Here is a 15,573-nt window from a genome sequence, read left to right as displayed (position 1 = left end):
CATTTTGCTAATTTGTTTGATCAATTTATTAAAAAAAAAAGAACTGACTCAAGTGATTCATTCCCACATTGGGCGTCACAGCCCTCCAAAAATACGGGACACACGACATGATTGATGAAATATTGTAGGGGAAAGTGTTTGCCCCCGCAACCAATACTTTGGGGAGGGCGGCACAACATGAGATCAGAGTACCAGAACCAGATGAGGTGCAGTTTGTTCGACATGTACAGAAACTGACTCGGTATATTGGTTTTCCCCATGAGATGCCACCCAAGACGGTCGCCTATTACACCTAATGGGTTGAGTCATTCAGCCATCAAAGAATCACATTTATAACAAATTCAACACCTTCAGCAATACATTTTCGGAACATTTACTATCAGACTTGAAATCGAAATAAATTATTATTTTTTTTTTTTTTTTAATTAAATGGGGCTTAGGACAAAAATTAATATAACATTTATTAAATTAAAGTATTTGACATAAACGGATGAGATAGTTTATGTTTCAAATTATTAAGAAAAAAATCTGTCCTCATAAATGTAAAAAATACCCCTGAAAATTAAATCCAGCTTGTTTGTGGTTTAAACGTGTCCTTTTTTAATTAACTGACTAATTGATAATGAAAATATGCCGTTTTGCACATCTGTCGTGAGCAGAGATATGCAGGTTCAGCAGGAGGAAATAAAAACGTACAGAAAACGAGCCTGATAACACAGATATTCTAGTCAGGCTAAAGGAGGTTCATATCAGTACAGCACTACCCAATCAGACTAACACAACAGCACAGCATGGTCTACCCATCAGCATCATCAGTTCCACAAGGTCACCTCTACATCTCTGTTTTGCCACGTTTTAATCCTCTGAACTCAATTTTTCTAAACGGAGTCATTAACAAGCAAAGCATGGATGCTGAACACACTCCACAGCTCTTTGTTGTGTAATGAGAACAAAGAATCTAGCAGTGCCGTTTTAATAAGATAACTGAGAGCAGAGTAGTCTTATGAGGATTGAAGTTCCACCAACTGTCAGGTTTTCTTTATTTTTGTCAGCATGTCAAATCTCCAGTCGTCCGAGATCTTGTTTCAACTTTACACTACAGTAAAACATGTGTGCGGCAAATATCCAGAGGACTTTAATCTTTGAGACTGCAAGGGCTTCCATAGTTTCTGAAATTTTCAAAGTGGAAACTAAATGCAAACAGCAAACACAATCTGTTAAAGTGATAGTTCACCCAAAAATAAAATGTTACAATCATTTACTCACCCTCATGTCATTCTAAAATTTTTCTCCTTTAAGACAAGCTGATGGCTAATGCTGATCTGTGCATTGTGATAGCACATTTGGAGCTAATTATGAAAGGTAGCTGAAGACGGGAGCAAAAGAACGGTCAGTGCAAGTCGAATATTTTAAGGGGAACTGAAAATGAGAAACTGACAAGTTGAACTGCAATAGGCAGCTAATGATGATGACCGGAATTTTCATCATACTCTCTTTTAATAACTATATTTCATAATGTTGATCTCTTGCCAAGATGATTAGCTAATTCTAACTAACCTATATCCAATCAGAATAAACAAGTATCAGGAGAGATCACCTAATATCATCTATAAAAGCTTGTGTTTAACTTTTTCTTGGGTGAGTTCCACAGCTGCATCTGTCAGAACCCCAGGACGTGTATTAATAAATGAGCAAAGCAAGAGTTATTATGCTGCAGCAAAAGTCTAGATATGAGATAGGTATTATTATGATAGGTATATATATATATATCTCACTGAGCACTACTCTTGAAAGATCTTTTTCATTCGTCTTACCACAGAATCAACATGAAATGTAACACTGCATTCTAAATTTTTAATGCTCCCCAGTTCCTTCCAGGTCATCCACAAGCCACTGATGGACGTTGTCTCTCTGGTTCATGCCTTCTAATCCAATCTCCCTCTAGATGACAACTGCACCCCAAATCTTTCCTCTTTTGAAATATCTTTCTCCTCCAGTGGCAGTAGAGGAAGAAGGATTGGGGAGATGATTAGTTACCATACCCATATCCCTCTTAGAGAGTCTCTTTCCAGATTAACCCTATCCTCCAAACTGTGGCATGATAGACTTAGGAAAAATGGAAGTAAGCTTATCTAACCAGTGAGGCAATGTCTGGAAAGCCGAAAAGGAGAAGCTAATGATAACGTTTATAAAAGACTTAATATTTTGGCAAATCCAACATATTAAGACGAAGTTGTGAGGCTAAGTTGAGAAGTTTTGGTTAGATTAGTTTGGGTTTAAGCAATTTTTTAAGCACACCACAGGAAAAAGAGGGAAGGTGATGGCACCATGTTCAGAATAGGATACTTTTATACTACTCTGATTATTTCTGCAATTTACTGCAATGTAGTGTGCATAGTTTCTATGAACACCCAGATGACCAACTACATTTGCCGAAACATGCAGCATTCCACACCACATGGAATACTAGATCCCACAGTGCGCTTGCCTTTACCTTACACTAAAATTTAAATTGTCTTTATTGACTCATCTTCAACAGACTGCCAAAACATTTTTTATACAATGGATAAAAAAGAAATAATATCTAGGGGTTTTCAACCCAAGATGGTAACTTTACTGGTGAAAAAACAACAACATATCAACCCAGCCAAAGCTGATTTTCTGGTCTTAGCTGGTCTCCGAGGCTGGTATGTTTGCTGGTTTTGGGCACTTGTCAGCTGCTCAGGCTGGGAGCATACAGTATGTGGTCTGGGACAGTGGTTGATGGTAACTGTGTGGAGTGTACCATAATTTACACCAGCTGCAGATGGTACAGAACGAGGAATTACACACTTTTTAAAAAACGCAAGGCAAATTTGTGTGACAAACTAACACCTGCTGCCGAATTCATTTACTTTTACACAATGTCATTACCTCCTCTTACAGGCTGTTGTTACAGAGACTGTCAGACCACACAAAACGCCCATGTACGTGCACACATGAGCCCCAGCAACAGCTGCTGTGCTGTTGAAACAACCCCAGACATCTGTACAGGACTTGGCTCACCTCATTAAAATACAGCACTGCTGAAATCTCCACACACTTCCTAAAAGAACAAAAAGTCTAGTCCAAAAATCCTGTGCCAACTACAAAATTGTTCAGGAATGAAATATCAAGAGATCTAAGAAAGTGTATGTAAAAACTGTACATTTATATTCAAATTTGTTGTAATATTTACATGTAACTGAACAAAACCTCTTTTCATAGTTAGACCGATGTGGGTATTTTTCAGATGTCCTTGTTATGGCTACATCTGAACCAGATCTGTTAACTAAATCGACCTGGACATCAAATGTTTTATGTGGCCAAGGTTGGCTTGATCTTAATGCAATCATGCATAACTCATGAGACAAATGAGGACTTTGAGCTGATCAGATGTTTATGTACCACCTTTACTGACCGCAAAAGCAGAACTACTGACCCTAGTATAGCTTTTATTCTTCCACTATTGGAATGCAGAAGTAAACTATAGCAGGGTAAATGTCTAAATAATATAATTTTTGTATTCCCATTTGGTCAAAGAGCAAAATAAAAAAATATGGCATTACATTTCTATAACTTTCCCATAGAGGTCAAAAATAGAGAGATATATATTACAACAGTCAGTAGAGAGAATGATGCCAAATTTAGTCACTCCCTCAGCAGCTGCATTTGTAACCACATTGCAGTAGTGTTGACTAGCTTTTATTATTTAATGCCAGGGTAATATAACAAAAGAATAATATTATAAAAGTGCATTAAATAGTACAAAATTAAAATATAAAAGGTTTGCTAGATTTATGCTGCTAAATTACATCGGAATTGTCTGTGAAAAGGGTCCGTAGCATTAAGGCGCGGTCACATTTAACTTTGCACAGCAAAATTCAGTGGGCGAAGATTGAGAGAGTATGAAACTAGAAAAAAACTAATTGTCAACTGTATTGGTCAATGTGGCAAATTCGGCTGTCAAAGTTCACCAAACTTGTACTTCACACAAAATCCGCAGGGGTATTTCTTCGCCACCCGAAGTCCATCATGTGACATTTATGAATTTCACTGTGTGAAGGTAAATGACCGTGCCTATAGGGATGGGACACAATGGTTGACTAGTTAACTACTTACTAGCCAATTAGTAATGCTGTATGGTCTTAGATATCTTCTTTATTAAAAGGGATAGTTCACCCAAAGAAACAATATTCACAATAGAAGTGAATGGGTGTCAAAATTTTGAAGCTCCAAAATCCACATAATGGGAGCATAAAAGTAATCCACATGACTCCAGTGGTTAAATCAATGTGTTCAGGCACTATATGATAGGTGTGGGTGAGAAACAGATCAATATTTAAGTCATTTTTATCATACATTCTCCTCTCTGCCCAGTAGTGGGCGATATGTATTAAGACTGTGAATCACAAAAAGAAACTGAAGTGGAGATTTACTGAGCAGGAAGGAGAATTTATAGTAAAAAAAAAAATAAATATTCTTAAATATTGTTATGTTACTCACCTACACCTATCATATTGCTTCTGAAGACATTGATTTAAACGCTGGAGTACTCTTATGTTGCCCTTATGTGGATTTTGGAGCTTCAAAATGTTGGCACCCATTCACTTGCATTGTATGGACCTACAGAGCTGAGATATTCTTCTAAAAATCTTCATTTGTGTTCAGCAGATTAAAGCAAGTCATACACACCTGGGATGGCACAAGGGTGAGTAAATGATGAGAGAATTTTAATTTTTAGGTGAACTATTCCTTTAAAGTTTAGATATTTTTTAACTGTGGTGCTTTAATTAGCGTGCTGATGGTGTGCTGCACTTAAGCTTTTGAACAGTTTGCATGTTAAATCCCTCTTGGAGAAGTTGTGTCTTGACAATCATCCCCCTTTAAAGCACTGCTGCTACACATTCAGAAGGGTATCTTTGGCCATTGCATCACAACTTGCACTGTTTCTTTGAGCCTCTTGCACCATGAGCGTTGCGTTTGTAAGACATTGTGTCTTAAAAAAAAACCCCACACATCTTGAGACCCCTGTTCTGTTCCATTTCGTTGCACTAAACCAAGCTGTTTTTAAACACATAGCCCTGGCATCAATAAGATTTACTGAACCAAGAAAAAACCCTAGTGACATCATATCCTGTCCATTGCATTGTCTGAAATAATTTTACATGCTAGACTCTAGTGCAGGGCTTTTCAACTACTTTCTTGCAGGGGCCAGATTATCCAGATGAAAACTTTGTGGGGGCCAAATTTTATTTCGGTATTCAAGTTAGCTACTTACTGATCATGTTACTTAAAAACACCTTTAATACTGTGCATTTATTCATACTAAAATAGTCACAGGTTATACTGTATATTGAATTATAATTTTTTAAGGTCTGGCCATAAATTCCTTCATAAGATCTGGCTGAAAAAAACTAAATAAAAAAAAAAAAAAAAACATGACTTATACTCTTAACTAACAAATACATTTTGATCAACTTTATATATAAAAAAAAAAAAATAAAATAAAAACAAATTAAAATAATAATAATAAAAAAAACATTTAACATTTTAAAGGCTATTGTTTACAAATTTTGAAAACTGAGAAACATTTAGATCTGCTAAAGCCCTCTCACAATATCAACCCACATATGAAATCAATGGTCATTTAAAATATCATGTTTACTTAATGCATTTAAATGTAATTTTCTTAAAACAACAACAAAAAAAATTTAAAAAGAGAAACTGCCTATTCTTCGATTTTCTCTATGAAGTATCATCCTATTCAGTGAGGAAAACATTAGTCCTGCAAATATTGTGAATTTGCACACAATAGCCAGTGCAGGAGCCTGACATTTGTGCAGATAATCATTGGCAAAAGAAGAACAAACTGAGCTGGTGCCATTTGTGATTGAGAGGTTCACAGCTGTAAAGAACTAAATATATTCAGGATACTTGTAGGTTCGGTTTCACGTCTCACCGTTTTTACAAGCACTATCCGACCCTGAACTGATGAGACACGCCCGTCTGACACTTCAAGAATAGTGAATTAAAGCAAACTTTTCAACACATTTACATTGAACGTTCAGTTTTCATAATCGATTTCTCTTTTGTTGCCTAATGTGCTGACAACATTTCTGTAAAAACTGCAGTGATATTTTTTTACATCTGTAGATTTGACCGTACTCCACACAACTAAGCAATTTATATAAATACATTTGATTGAAAATTACGTGATTGAATGCTCACATAAACGATGCAATCCATGTTTAGCTAAGCAGTATAACTGAACTATCGGCAGAAAAGCTTAAACGCGTGCTCCGGTCTGGACAACTGATGACAGCTGAATACTGTTGCACATGCCAATGAGCGCTGTTAAACCAATTCCACTCCATTATAAAAGCCATTCCAATGGTTGTAATTGTTTTGATGAAATCTTTAAGTTATGAGATATACCATAAATAACTGCCCCAAGTGTCTTTGGAAGGAGTCTCATTGTTGAGTAAATCCTAAAATAATTTTTTTTTCTGTTTTGTTTTTGTCTATTTCTCTTTATGCTATGTCTCAGTGAGTGTATTTATGCCTATGTACAGAATGTTGAAATTGTACAATGTTTACATTATGTGGATATGTGCATTGTTAATGTTTTGCAATAAAAGCAATAATAATTAAAAAAAAAAAACTTTTAAGCAAGTCAGTCCACTGGCGTCCATCTTTGAAACGTTCCCAGGAGGCTATTTCCAGTCATGACATTGCAGCGCCCTATACTTTAATTGAGGAACACCGAAAACGGTGGGTCAAGATTACAACCAAAGAACATATTTCAAATCAGCAGTAAAACGCTGGTATCATAAATTGTGCTTCTTTACCTCAGATTAACATAAAAACGCAATTTTCCCGGCTTGTACAGCTCATGCACTTGCACGTTCTCGAGATGATTGACAGGTGATGTCTGTGTCTAAAATGTGATTGGCTCTTTTACCTGTAAGAAGGGACTTTCTTTCAACATCCGCTGACCGTTGGGTGCTAGAGCTTCTTGGTGGGGTGTTCTAATTTCTCCCATTAATTTTAATAGAAGTGGCCCATCTCTGCTAAATAGCCTCTGGTTAAACTCACCACTGATTGCGGAGGCTCGCGCCTGCAAACGCTGAGTTTTGCACAGAGCACGCTCTGGTATTTCTGATGGCGAGGCAGTCTTATAAAACAAAATCAGTCGGAGGGCCAGACAAATTTGAAATTTGCTAGTTGACTAGCCCTGCTCTAGTGTGACCGCGGTTAACTTACACAGGGCTTTCCTCAAGAGTGATTAGCCGACTAGCTGTTCTGGCAACCCACCGATTACGTGGTATTGTAAATGTGCTGTTTTGCACATCTTTTTCATCATGTATATGCACACTAGCAAGACAACAAATACCAGATTTGCAGAATAGAGCAAGAAAAGATGCTAACAGGAGGGACTTTGTGGTGGACAGGCTGGGCAGCCTTCCTAATTAGACCGCAGAGCCGTATAGCTCCAGGGGCGTTGTTTGAATTTTCAAGACAATCATTAGGAATCAAAGGGTGAGGAAACATGGAGCTTTTTTCTAAGCTGCATCTTCAAAAAGAGCCTCTACAGCCAGACCTGACAGCACACCTGAGATAAGACAGTAGAAAGATGGACACACTAATGCTATCAGCCAAGCCTCTCCAGGTGCTCAGACGTCAATACAGTCTGGGGTTGTGAAAGCAGGCCCTCGCAGCCCAGCTCTCTTTTGTTCCTCTGGCCGCTACGAAGCACAGATCTCTCTCTCTCTCTGCCATGTTATAATGATTTATCCTGCTGAGGAAGTGTGACGTGAGCAGATAGGATCAATACTGTGGGTGACAGGACATACCAACTAAAGTTCTCTTTGTGATGGGGCACTGCAGTGCATACAGCACAATCAACCTGTTCAACAAACACACAAAACAATGACACCAACCCACGCAGCACACAAGAAATATACCTCAAGACACAACATAGGCTCACATCTCATTCAAGAAACCCAATTTTTGAGTATGTGTGGTTTTAAATTTTATAAGGGCTCCTGCCCTTCATCTTGCAAACACTTGAGGTGTTCTGCCACTCCAGGGTGGTTCTATTCCCCTTTCCATCTGCCACTCTCTCTCTCTGTAGTGCACATCTGCAGTGCTTTCCCGCAGATATGGACAGGAAATGTTTCAGAGCATTTGAAACTCCTGCTTCCTCTCATGCATACATATAATAAGGGAGGTCTTTCTTTCTTCTCCCAAACCAATGCAAAAACACAGCTAACATAATGATGGGAGACTGAAGAAAAAAAAAAAAAAAAAAAAAACTTGTGTTGGAGGAAAGAATGGTTTGTAGGGATACAAACCCCTCGGGCTCTACTAAGACTACAGATTTTATGAAAAACCATGGAGACATTCTAGAGACCAGAGTCAGGGCAGAAAGGAGGGACACTTCTGTGATTTCACACACTGCCCTCTGGCACCACGGGGGCTCAACTCCCACAGGCTGAGAACTTTGCCCTAGTCAGGATTCCATCAAACCAAACATTGGTTCTGCAGTCTTTCTTTTGCAGAACTGCATTAGTTTAGCCACATTGGAGGGTCTGAGAAAGAACTGCCCGTTTAAGGTCCTGCCATAGCATCTTAATCAGGTTCAAGTCAGGACTTTGACTAGGCCACTCCAAAACTTTAATTTTGTTTCTTTTGAGCCATTCAGAGGTGGACTTACTCCTATGCTTTGGATCACTGTCTTGCTCCATAATCCAGTTGCTCTTGAGCTTCAACTGACGGACAGATGAACAGACGTTCTCCTTTAGGATTTTCTGGTAAAGAGCAGAATTCATGTTTCCCTCAATTATTGCAAGTCGCTCTGGCCCTGAAACAGCAAAGCATCCCCACACCAACACACTACCACCACCATGCTTGACCGTAGATATGATGTTCTTTTTGTGGAATTCTGTGTTTGATTTACGCCAGATATAGTGGGATGCCGTCTTCCAAACAGTTCCATTTTCAACTCATTAGTCCACAGAACATTCTCCCAAAAGGTTTGAGGATCATCAAGGTGTGTTCTGGCAAAATTCAGACAAGCCTTAAAGCTGGGTTAAGTTCTTCAGTTCCAACGAAGGCCACCCAAATTTTCAGGAGTCATCACTACATTTGTCAGGGATACAATTCGTTCAAAGGCTCTCTCTCTCTAGAGATTTGTTCACTGTTAAAGAAAGGACCCATAGAAAGGTTCATCCTCTCAGTCAGAGGGACGGTTTCTATTCCACTTACTTCCTGGTTCCGTAGGAGGATGGTGGTTTCCGCCTAGTTCTAGATTTAAGGCGTCTGAACTTGTTCCTGAAAACTCTTCGCTTTCGGATGTTGCGCACAGTTGACGTTCTTTGGTCTGTGACAAGCGAAGACTGGTTTGTGAGCGTTGACCTAAAGGACGCATACTTTCGTGTTCCGGGTGAAGTTCATCATCGGGAATGTCTATGTTTTAGTTTTCAAAATCAAGTCTATCAAATTCAAGGTCCTGCCATTCGAACTGTCTCTAGCTCCTTGTGTTTTCACAAGATGCATGATGCAGCTCTGTCTCCCCTGTGGTGCAGGGGAATTCAAATCCTGCCTTAAGCCGGACGTACACGGTGCGAGTTCTGAAACTCGGGAGGTTGTGAGCCCCTGCACACGTTACGAGTCAGTTTATCTGATAATCGTACAGATGCAGTGGTACATGACATGACTTAATGACCTGGTAAATTCCGAAGCAATCACACAAATGTTTGTACTAATTATCATTATAAGAAAAAGTCAGAGGAGCACATTGCTTTAATTCCATATAGCTTGCGATTTAGAAATAAAAAAAGAAGACTGGCATGGCCAAGGGCTGCTTTAGCTGAAAACTCATCTGCCGATCAAAAAAACAAAAAAAAAACCCAATAAAAATTATACACATATATATATATAATTATTATTATTTTTTTTTTTGATGAAATCACACACAGCCTCCCTTCGAAATCTGAATCCGTATATATATATATGTGATTTCATGACTGCATTCATCAATCATATGACAGTGTGTTGCTGCCAGTACTGCATGATAAAAGTGCACAAAATGAACAAGATTAAAAAGTGCGTAAAATTTGCTTACCGTTTCTGACGGTTATAGGCTACTTGAATTTAATCGAAGCGCAAACATGACGTTTAGTGCAAAATTCTGCGTTATTTTAATGGAGTAGGCTACCTGTATTATTCAGCTTTAGATGTAGGCTATGTCCTTATCTGTGTCACACTGTCACTGCTTGCTTGTTGATAACAGACATGCTGAAGAAGTCTTGTCCATGTAAATGCGCTTTAAAGCTGCACGTAGCACAGTTTAAAAATCTTGTCATTCAACCGCAGCGCTAAAACAGGTAGAACTTTCAACCTAGAAGTCCTTGGTTTCACTAGATTCACGCTCGCTCACATATCCAGTATCATGTATATACAATTATAACAGATGCTATACTCCCTAAATGTAGCCCTAGAACTGAAACAAATGCAAATATGATGAATAAAAATAGACCATGATGGAAATTTTACAACTTTTTCCATCAGTGATAAAGATTGTTTTCTAGCACAAATGATTTGTTTGAAGAGCAGAGAACAGCATGGTATTTCTGTAGAATTCTAGAAAAACCAGATTGCTTTTGGAGCATGTGCAAAAGTTAGGTCTAACTGTGAACGAGACAAAGAATTACTTAATTCCGACACAATCGATTACATTTAACGGAATGACTTTGGACTCTTGTACAATGTTGGCCACTCTGTCACATGCTTGGGCAAGCAATATCATGCAGCTACTTACTCGTTTCCGGCTGAGAACGAGACTACCATACAGAGTGCTGCTTCAGCTTTTAGGTATGCTTACAGCTGCCACTTCTGCGATTCCACTGGGCCTGCTCCACCTCAGACCTCTCCAGCGGTGGAACAACAGTTTGCATTTGAGCCCCACCAGACATCGTCATCGGATGATTGTTGTTTCAAACCGTTGCATTCAGGCATTGACACTATGGAACCAGTGGGAGTTTCTAACGACCGGTCTGCCCCTAGGTATCATTCCCTCTTGGTAGGAAGTATTTATGACCAATGTTTCCCTCAAGGGATGGGGGGTAACGTGGAATCAAAGGGGGGTGTGCGGCTGGTGGACTCCGGTTCAGTCCACGGACCACATTAGCCTGCTAGCACAATGCACGTTTTACCTAGCTCTACAATATTTTCGACCGGTCCTGGCAGGCCGCCACATGCTCGTTTGGTCCGACAACACCTCGACAGTGTTCCATCTCAACCATCAGGGCAGCACAAAGTCCCTCAGGTCCTTACTTCTGACTTGCAAAATTCTCACCTGGTTGCTTCCAGGACTTGTATCATTGAGGGCGGTTCACTTCCAGGGTCAAGCAATCAGGTAGCATATGCTCTCTTCAGAAATCTTCTGCATCCAGGGGAATGGAGGCTTCACCTGGATGTAGTACAGAGCATCTGGCAGCGGTTTGGGAAAGCAGAAGTAGATCTTTTTGCTTCAGAGGTGACCACTCACTGTCACTTATGGTTTTCCAGAACAGAGACAGGATGCACGGTCTCACAAATGGCCTTCCCTCCTTTTCCGCTGTTGTGGGAGACAGTACACAGGATCACCTTGTTCAACCACAGAGTGATCCTAGTAGCACCTCAATGGTCGGCCAGGCCTTGGCTTCACCTACTCTTGAAACTCTTGGTGGGCAGTCCGTGGCAGCTTCCCCATAGGAAGGATCTCCACTTACAGCTGGATAGCGGTGTTTGGCACCCAGACCTAGCCCACATGCAGCTTTGAATTTGGCCTCTGGGCCCAGTGCTCTTCTAACTGATTGTGAACCTGCTGTTGTTCACACTATTGCTAGTGCTAGAGCTGCCTCTGCGCATCAGCTCTATGCCTCGCATTGGAACCTCTTCTCTTCATGGTGCAGAGACAGTGGGATTGATACTATACACTGTGAGGATCCAAGAATTCTAAGTTTCTTGCAACATCTTTTGGATGCAAGCAAGGCAGCCTCCACATTGAAGGTGTATGTTGTGGCAATTTCTGCTTATCATGTTCCTGTAAGTGATTCTTCCCTTGGTTCCCATACTCTTGTTGGCAGTTTTTTAAAGGGTGCAAGACGTTTTAGCCTGCAATCCCCATTTTCCGGTGTGGAATTTGTCACTTGTTCTTGACTACCTTTGCTCCACCCCGTTCGAGTCTTTACAGAATAGTAACCTTAAGTGTACATCCTTGATAACTGCTTTTCTGTTGGCAACTGCTTCGGCTAAGCGAGTTGGAGAGTTGCATGCATTGTCTGTTAGTGAGTTATGCATGCGTTGGTTGCAGGATGGATCCGGAGTTATCCTTTGGCCCAACCCATCTTTTCTTCCAAATGTCCTTAATCCTCAGTTTGTAAATCAGTCTATAGATCTGACTGCATTTCAGTGTTCATCTCAGTCTGATGATCTAAGGGCTCACCCTTTGTGCCCTATGCGAGCCTTGAGGTGTTATATGGATGCTACTGCCCACTTTGGACAGACAGATCAGCTATTTGTTTGTTATGGTGGTAAGCGGAAGGGTGCTGCTCTGTCAAAGCAGATACTGTCAAACTGGATTGTGGAAGTGATTACTCTGGCATACAAGAAAGCCCAGAAGCCTCTACCTGGAGTTATCTCTTGTCATTCTACCAGGGCTGTTTCTACATCTTGGGCTGCTTTCAGAGGAGTTTCCATGGCAGACATATGTGCTGCTGCTAGCTGCGCTTCTCCATGCACTTTTACACAGTTTTACAAAGTCATTGTTGCTGTCCCCCGTGCCGTGAGTTCAGCAGTTCTTCGGAAGCAGCCTTGATTAATTCTCAGTTGAGTTGCACTCTTCATGACTATTTTGGTATGAGTCATCCTTTAGTGCTTAAGCACTACCTCTGGTGGTCAGGATGAATGAAACAGAACACTAGTTACAAATGTAACTGTGGTTCTGTGAATTCCGAATGATCGCCAGAGTTCTTGGTTACTCCAAATATGTGAAAAAGGCGTACCGAGACCGAATGCTGAGCTACTGTGGCTTATCATCCTCAGAGCTCTGCCTACGTCACTATGTGACTTTGTTGGTATATTCTCTCGACCTATCTGGCTGATGCTGCGATAATCAACTAGTGCTTAAGCACCGCCTCTGACAGTCATCCGGAATTCACAGAACCACAGTTACATTCGTAACTAGCGTTTTCACCTCGCCACACTTCCATGGATGGCATTTTTGGCCAGTGTCTTTCTGATAGTGGAGTCATGAACAGTGACCTATATTGATGCGAGAGAGGCCTGCAGTTTCTTGGATGTTGTCCTTGGCTTTGTTGTGACTTCCTGGACGTGTCATCGCTGTGCTTTTGGAGGAATTTTGGAAGGTCGGCCACTTCTGGGAAGGTTCACTACTGTGCCAAGTTTTCTCCATTTGGAGATAATGGCTCTCACGTTGGTTCTCTGGTGTCCCAGAACCTTTGAAATAGCTTTGTAACCCTTCCCAGACTGAGGTATTTCAATCACCTTTTTCCTCATAACTTCTGGAATATCTTTCGACCTTGGCATAGTGTGCTACTGGGTGAGACCTTTTAGCCAGCTTCAGGCCTGGGTGTGTCTAGTTCAGCTGAACCCCATTATGAATGCAGTTTCATAGATTTGGGGCAAATACTTTTTCACACAGGCCCAGTTGGTTTTGGATAACTTTTTTGCTTCAATAAATAACATTCTCATTTAAAAACTGTATTTTGTGTTTACTCAGATTGCCTTTGTTTTATGTTAGATTTTGTTTGAATTTTTGAAACAATTTAATATGAGATATACACAAAAACAGAAGAAATCAGGATGGGGGCAAATACTTTTTAACAGCACTGTATGTGGTTACAGACAAATCATATGAAACAGTAAAACTGTTCACAGGAGAGCTCAATTCCTCATTTGTAATGCCTGCACTCTACTCCCGTTTCTCACAGGAGATGGATTCTGTGAGCGCCACTGACTTCACTCTCATTGTTAGTCGCTCGCGAATGTTGCTAGTCATTTGCATAAATTTAGATTTTATTTTAACTTTGTCATGTCACTCACCAAGCCCGCATCTTGTCACAAGCAGTTGCTGACACTCATGTTGCCGGAAGTCGCTCTGCTCTCATTGAAAATTTATGAGATTGTGTCTCTTTGTTGCTGTATCTCACAGTCGGCATGAACAGGGCTTTAGTCTTCTGAGACCTTACATTTCTGTATGTAACTTCTAGAGCTGTCAAGCTATATCCATCAAACTTGGCACAGACCTTCAGACTGTTCTGACTTTTCTAACTGATCAGAAAGACTGTTTTCCCATAGCAGACCTTCAAAGTGGCCAAAACTCCCATAGACTTACATTGACTGAACGTTCAAATGAACAAAGAGTCTGAAATGGCATGTTCGGGACTTCAAACTCCTATCATCTGTCCATTGTTCTTTCTGACCAATCGTTCTGTAAGTCCGTCAAACTACATACTAAAACGACTTGAAACTTTCAGACAAGGCTTTGTCAATTCAGCATCAAAGTTTGCCTTGACACTTTACCTATGTATTTATTTTTGCAATTCCATTTGATGCTGCTAGTTTCACAGAAATTACACACCGACTATGCCTTTTAAGTTGTAAATCACAAATGTAAAGCACTCATTATGAGAGCATACGAGTGATTGTCTGTGATCTCTGAAATTATGTCACAACAGCTGAATATGGGGAAATAATAGAAAAAAAATATATAGTTGCAACTTCAGTGACACTTGCCGCAGAGTTGTTAAAATAACACGTTGCTTTTTTTGGCTGACCTCATATAACAAAGATCAGTCTCTTTCCCTCATAATGCTCAAACAGAACAAACCGGTTATTACGAACGTTATACGTTTTCATTCTTCAAGCAATTCCTATAACACCTTTAAAAACACAAAAACAGAATGTTACTTACGTCACTCTGCCGGTCAGTGTGGTCTGCACGTGTTTCTGAAATTCTGGATATTTGGAAGCCAGATACACAAAATCTGGCGGTTTATCCTTATAACGGTTTCGAGGATGCATTGATTTATTCAGCGCCATTCTTTCTGCAAATTACAAATGACACCACAGTCACACAAAAAAAAAAAAAAAAAAAAAAAAAAAGAAAAAAAAAGTTTTAAACAGAATTAAGTCTTATTTTCATAAGACATGCATTTGTGTAGTTATTTCATAGTGTGTCTATTTATACTACACGTATATATCAGGTGTGTGTTGTTAATTTAAAACTGCACGAAACTTGCAAATGTTTACGATTGAATTATATGACGGGAGAGCAGCTAAACAGCTAACACATTTACTACACAAGACACTGCAAACATGCAACTGTAACGACGACAACGCGCGAGAATCTACCGTTTTAAAAGATTAGATCAATAAATCTTGAGTGAAAACTTGAGCAATTTCTAAGTATTCAGCAGACTTGACTCACGTATGATCAACGTTCACAGTGTTTGTTCCGTGGTTGAGTCACAATCCTGCGCCGAC

The 15,573-nt window shown here is 39.9% G+C and overlaps 1 protein-coding gene across 3 annotated transcripts in view; it reads right to left on the bottom strand.

Annotated features, from left to right (window-relative positions):
- The window catches only part of mettl16 (methyltransferase 16, N6-methyladenosin), a 47,400-nt gene extending 31,827 nt beyond the window's left edge, over positions 1 to 15,573 (bottom strand). For 2 of the 3 annotated variants that reach the window (XR_007895427.1, XM_051679970.1), the window contains exons 1-2: positions 15,518 to 15,573; positions 15,002 to 15,134 (exon numbers count right to left, since the gene is read on the bottom strand). Coding sequence is in view for 2 of the 3 variants with exons in the window: in XM_051679970.1 (XP_051535930.1) it covers positions 15,002 to 15,129 (128 nt within the window). In the remaining variant the exon portion in view is untranslated. The other variant, XM_051679971.1, reaches the window with a different exon arrangement.

This window comes from Myxocyprinus asiaticus, chromosome 39, assembly GCF_019703515.2.
Source record: "Myxocyprinus asiaticus isolate MX2 ecotype Aquarium Trade chromosome 39, UBuf_Myxa_2, whole genome shotgun sequence".
NCBI lineage: Eukaryota > Metazoa > Chordata > Actinopteri > Cypriniformes > Catostomidae > Myxocyprinus > Myxocyprinus asiaticus.
Note: the sequence above shows the minus strand (reverse complement) of the source record. Positions and strands in the feature narration are given on the sequence as shown.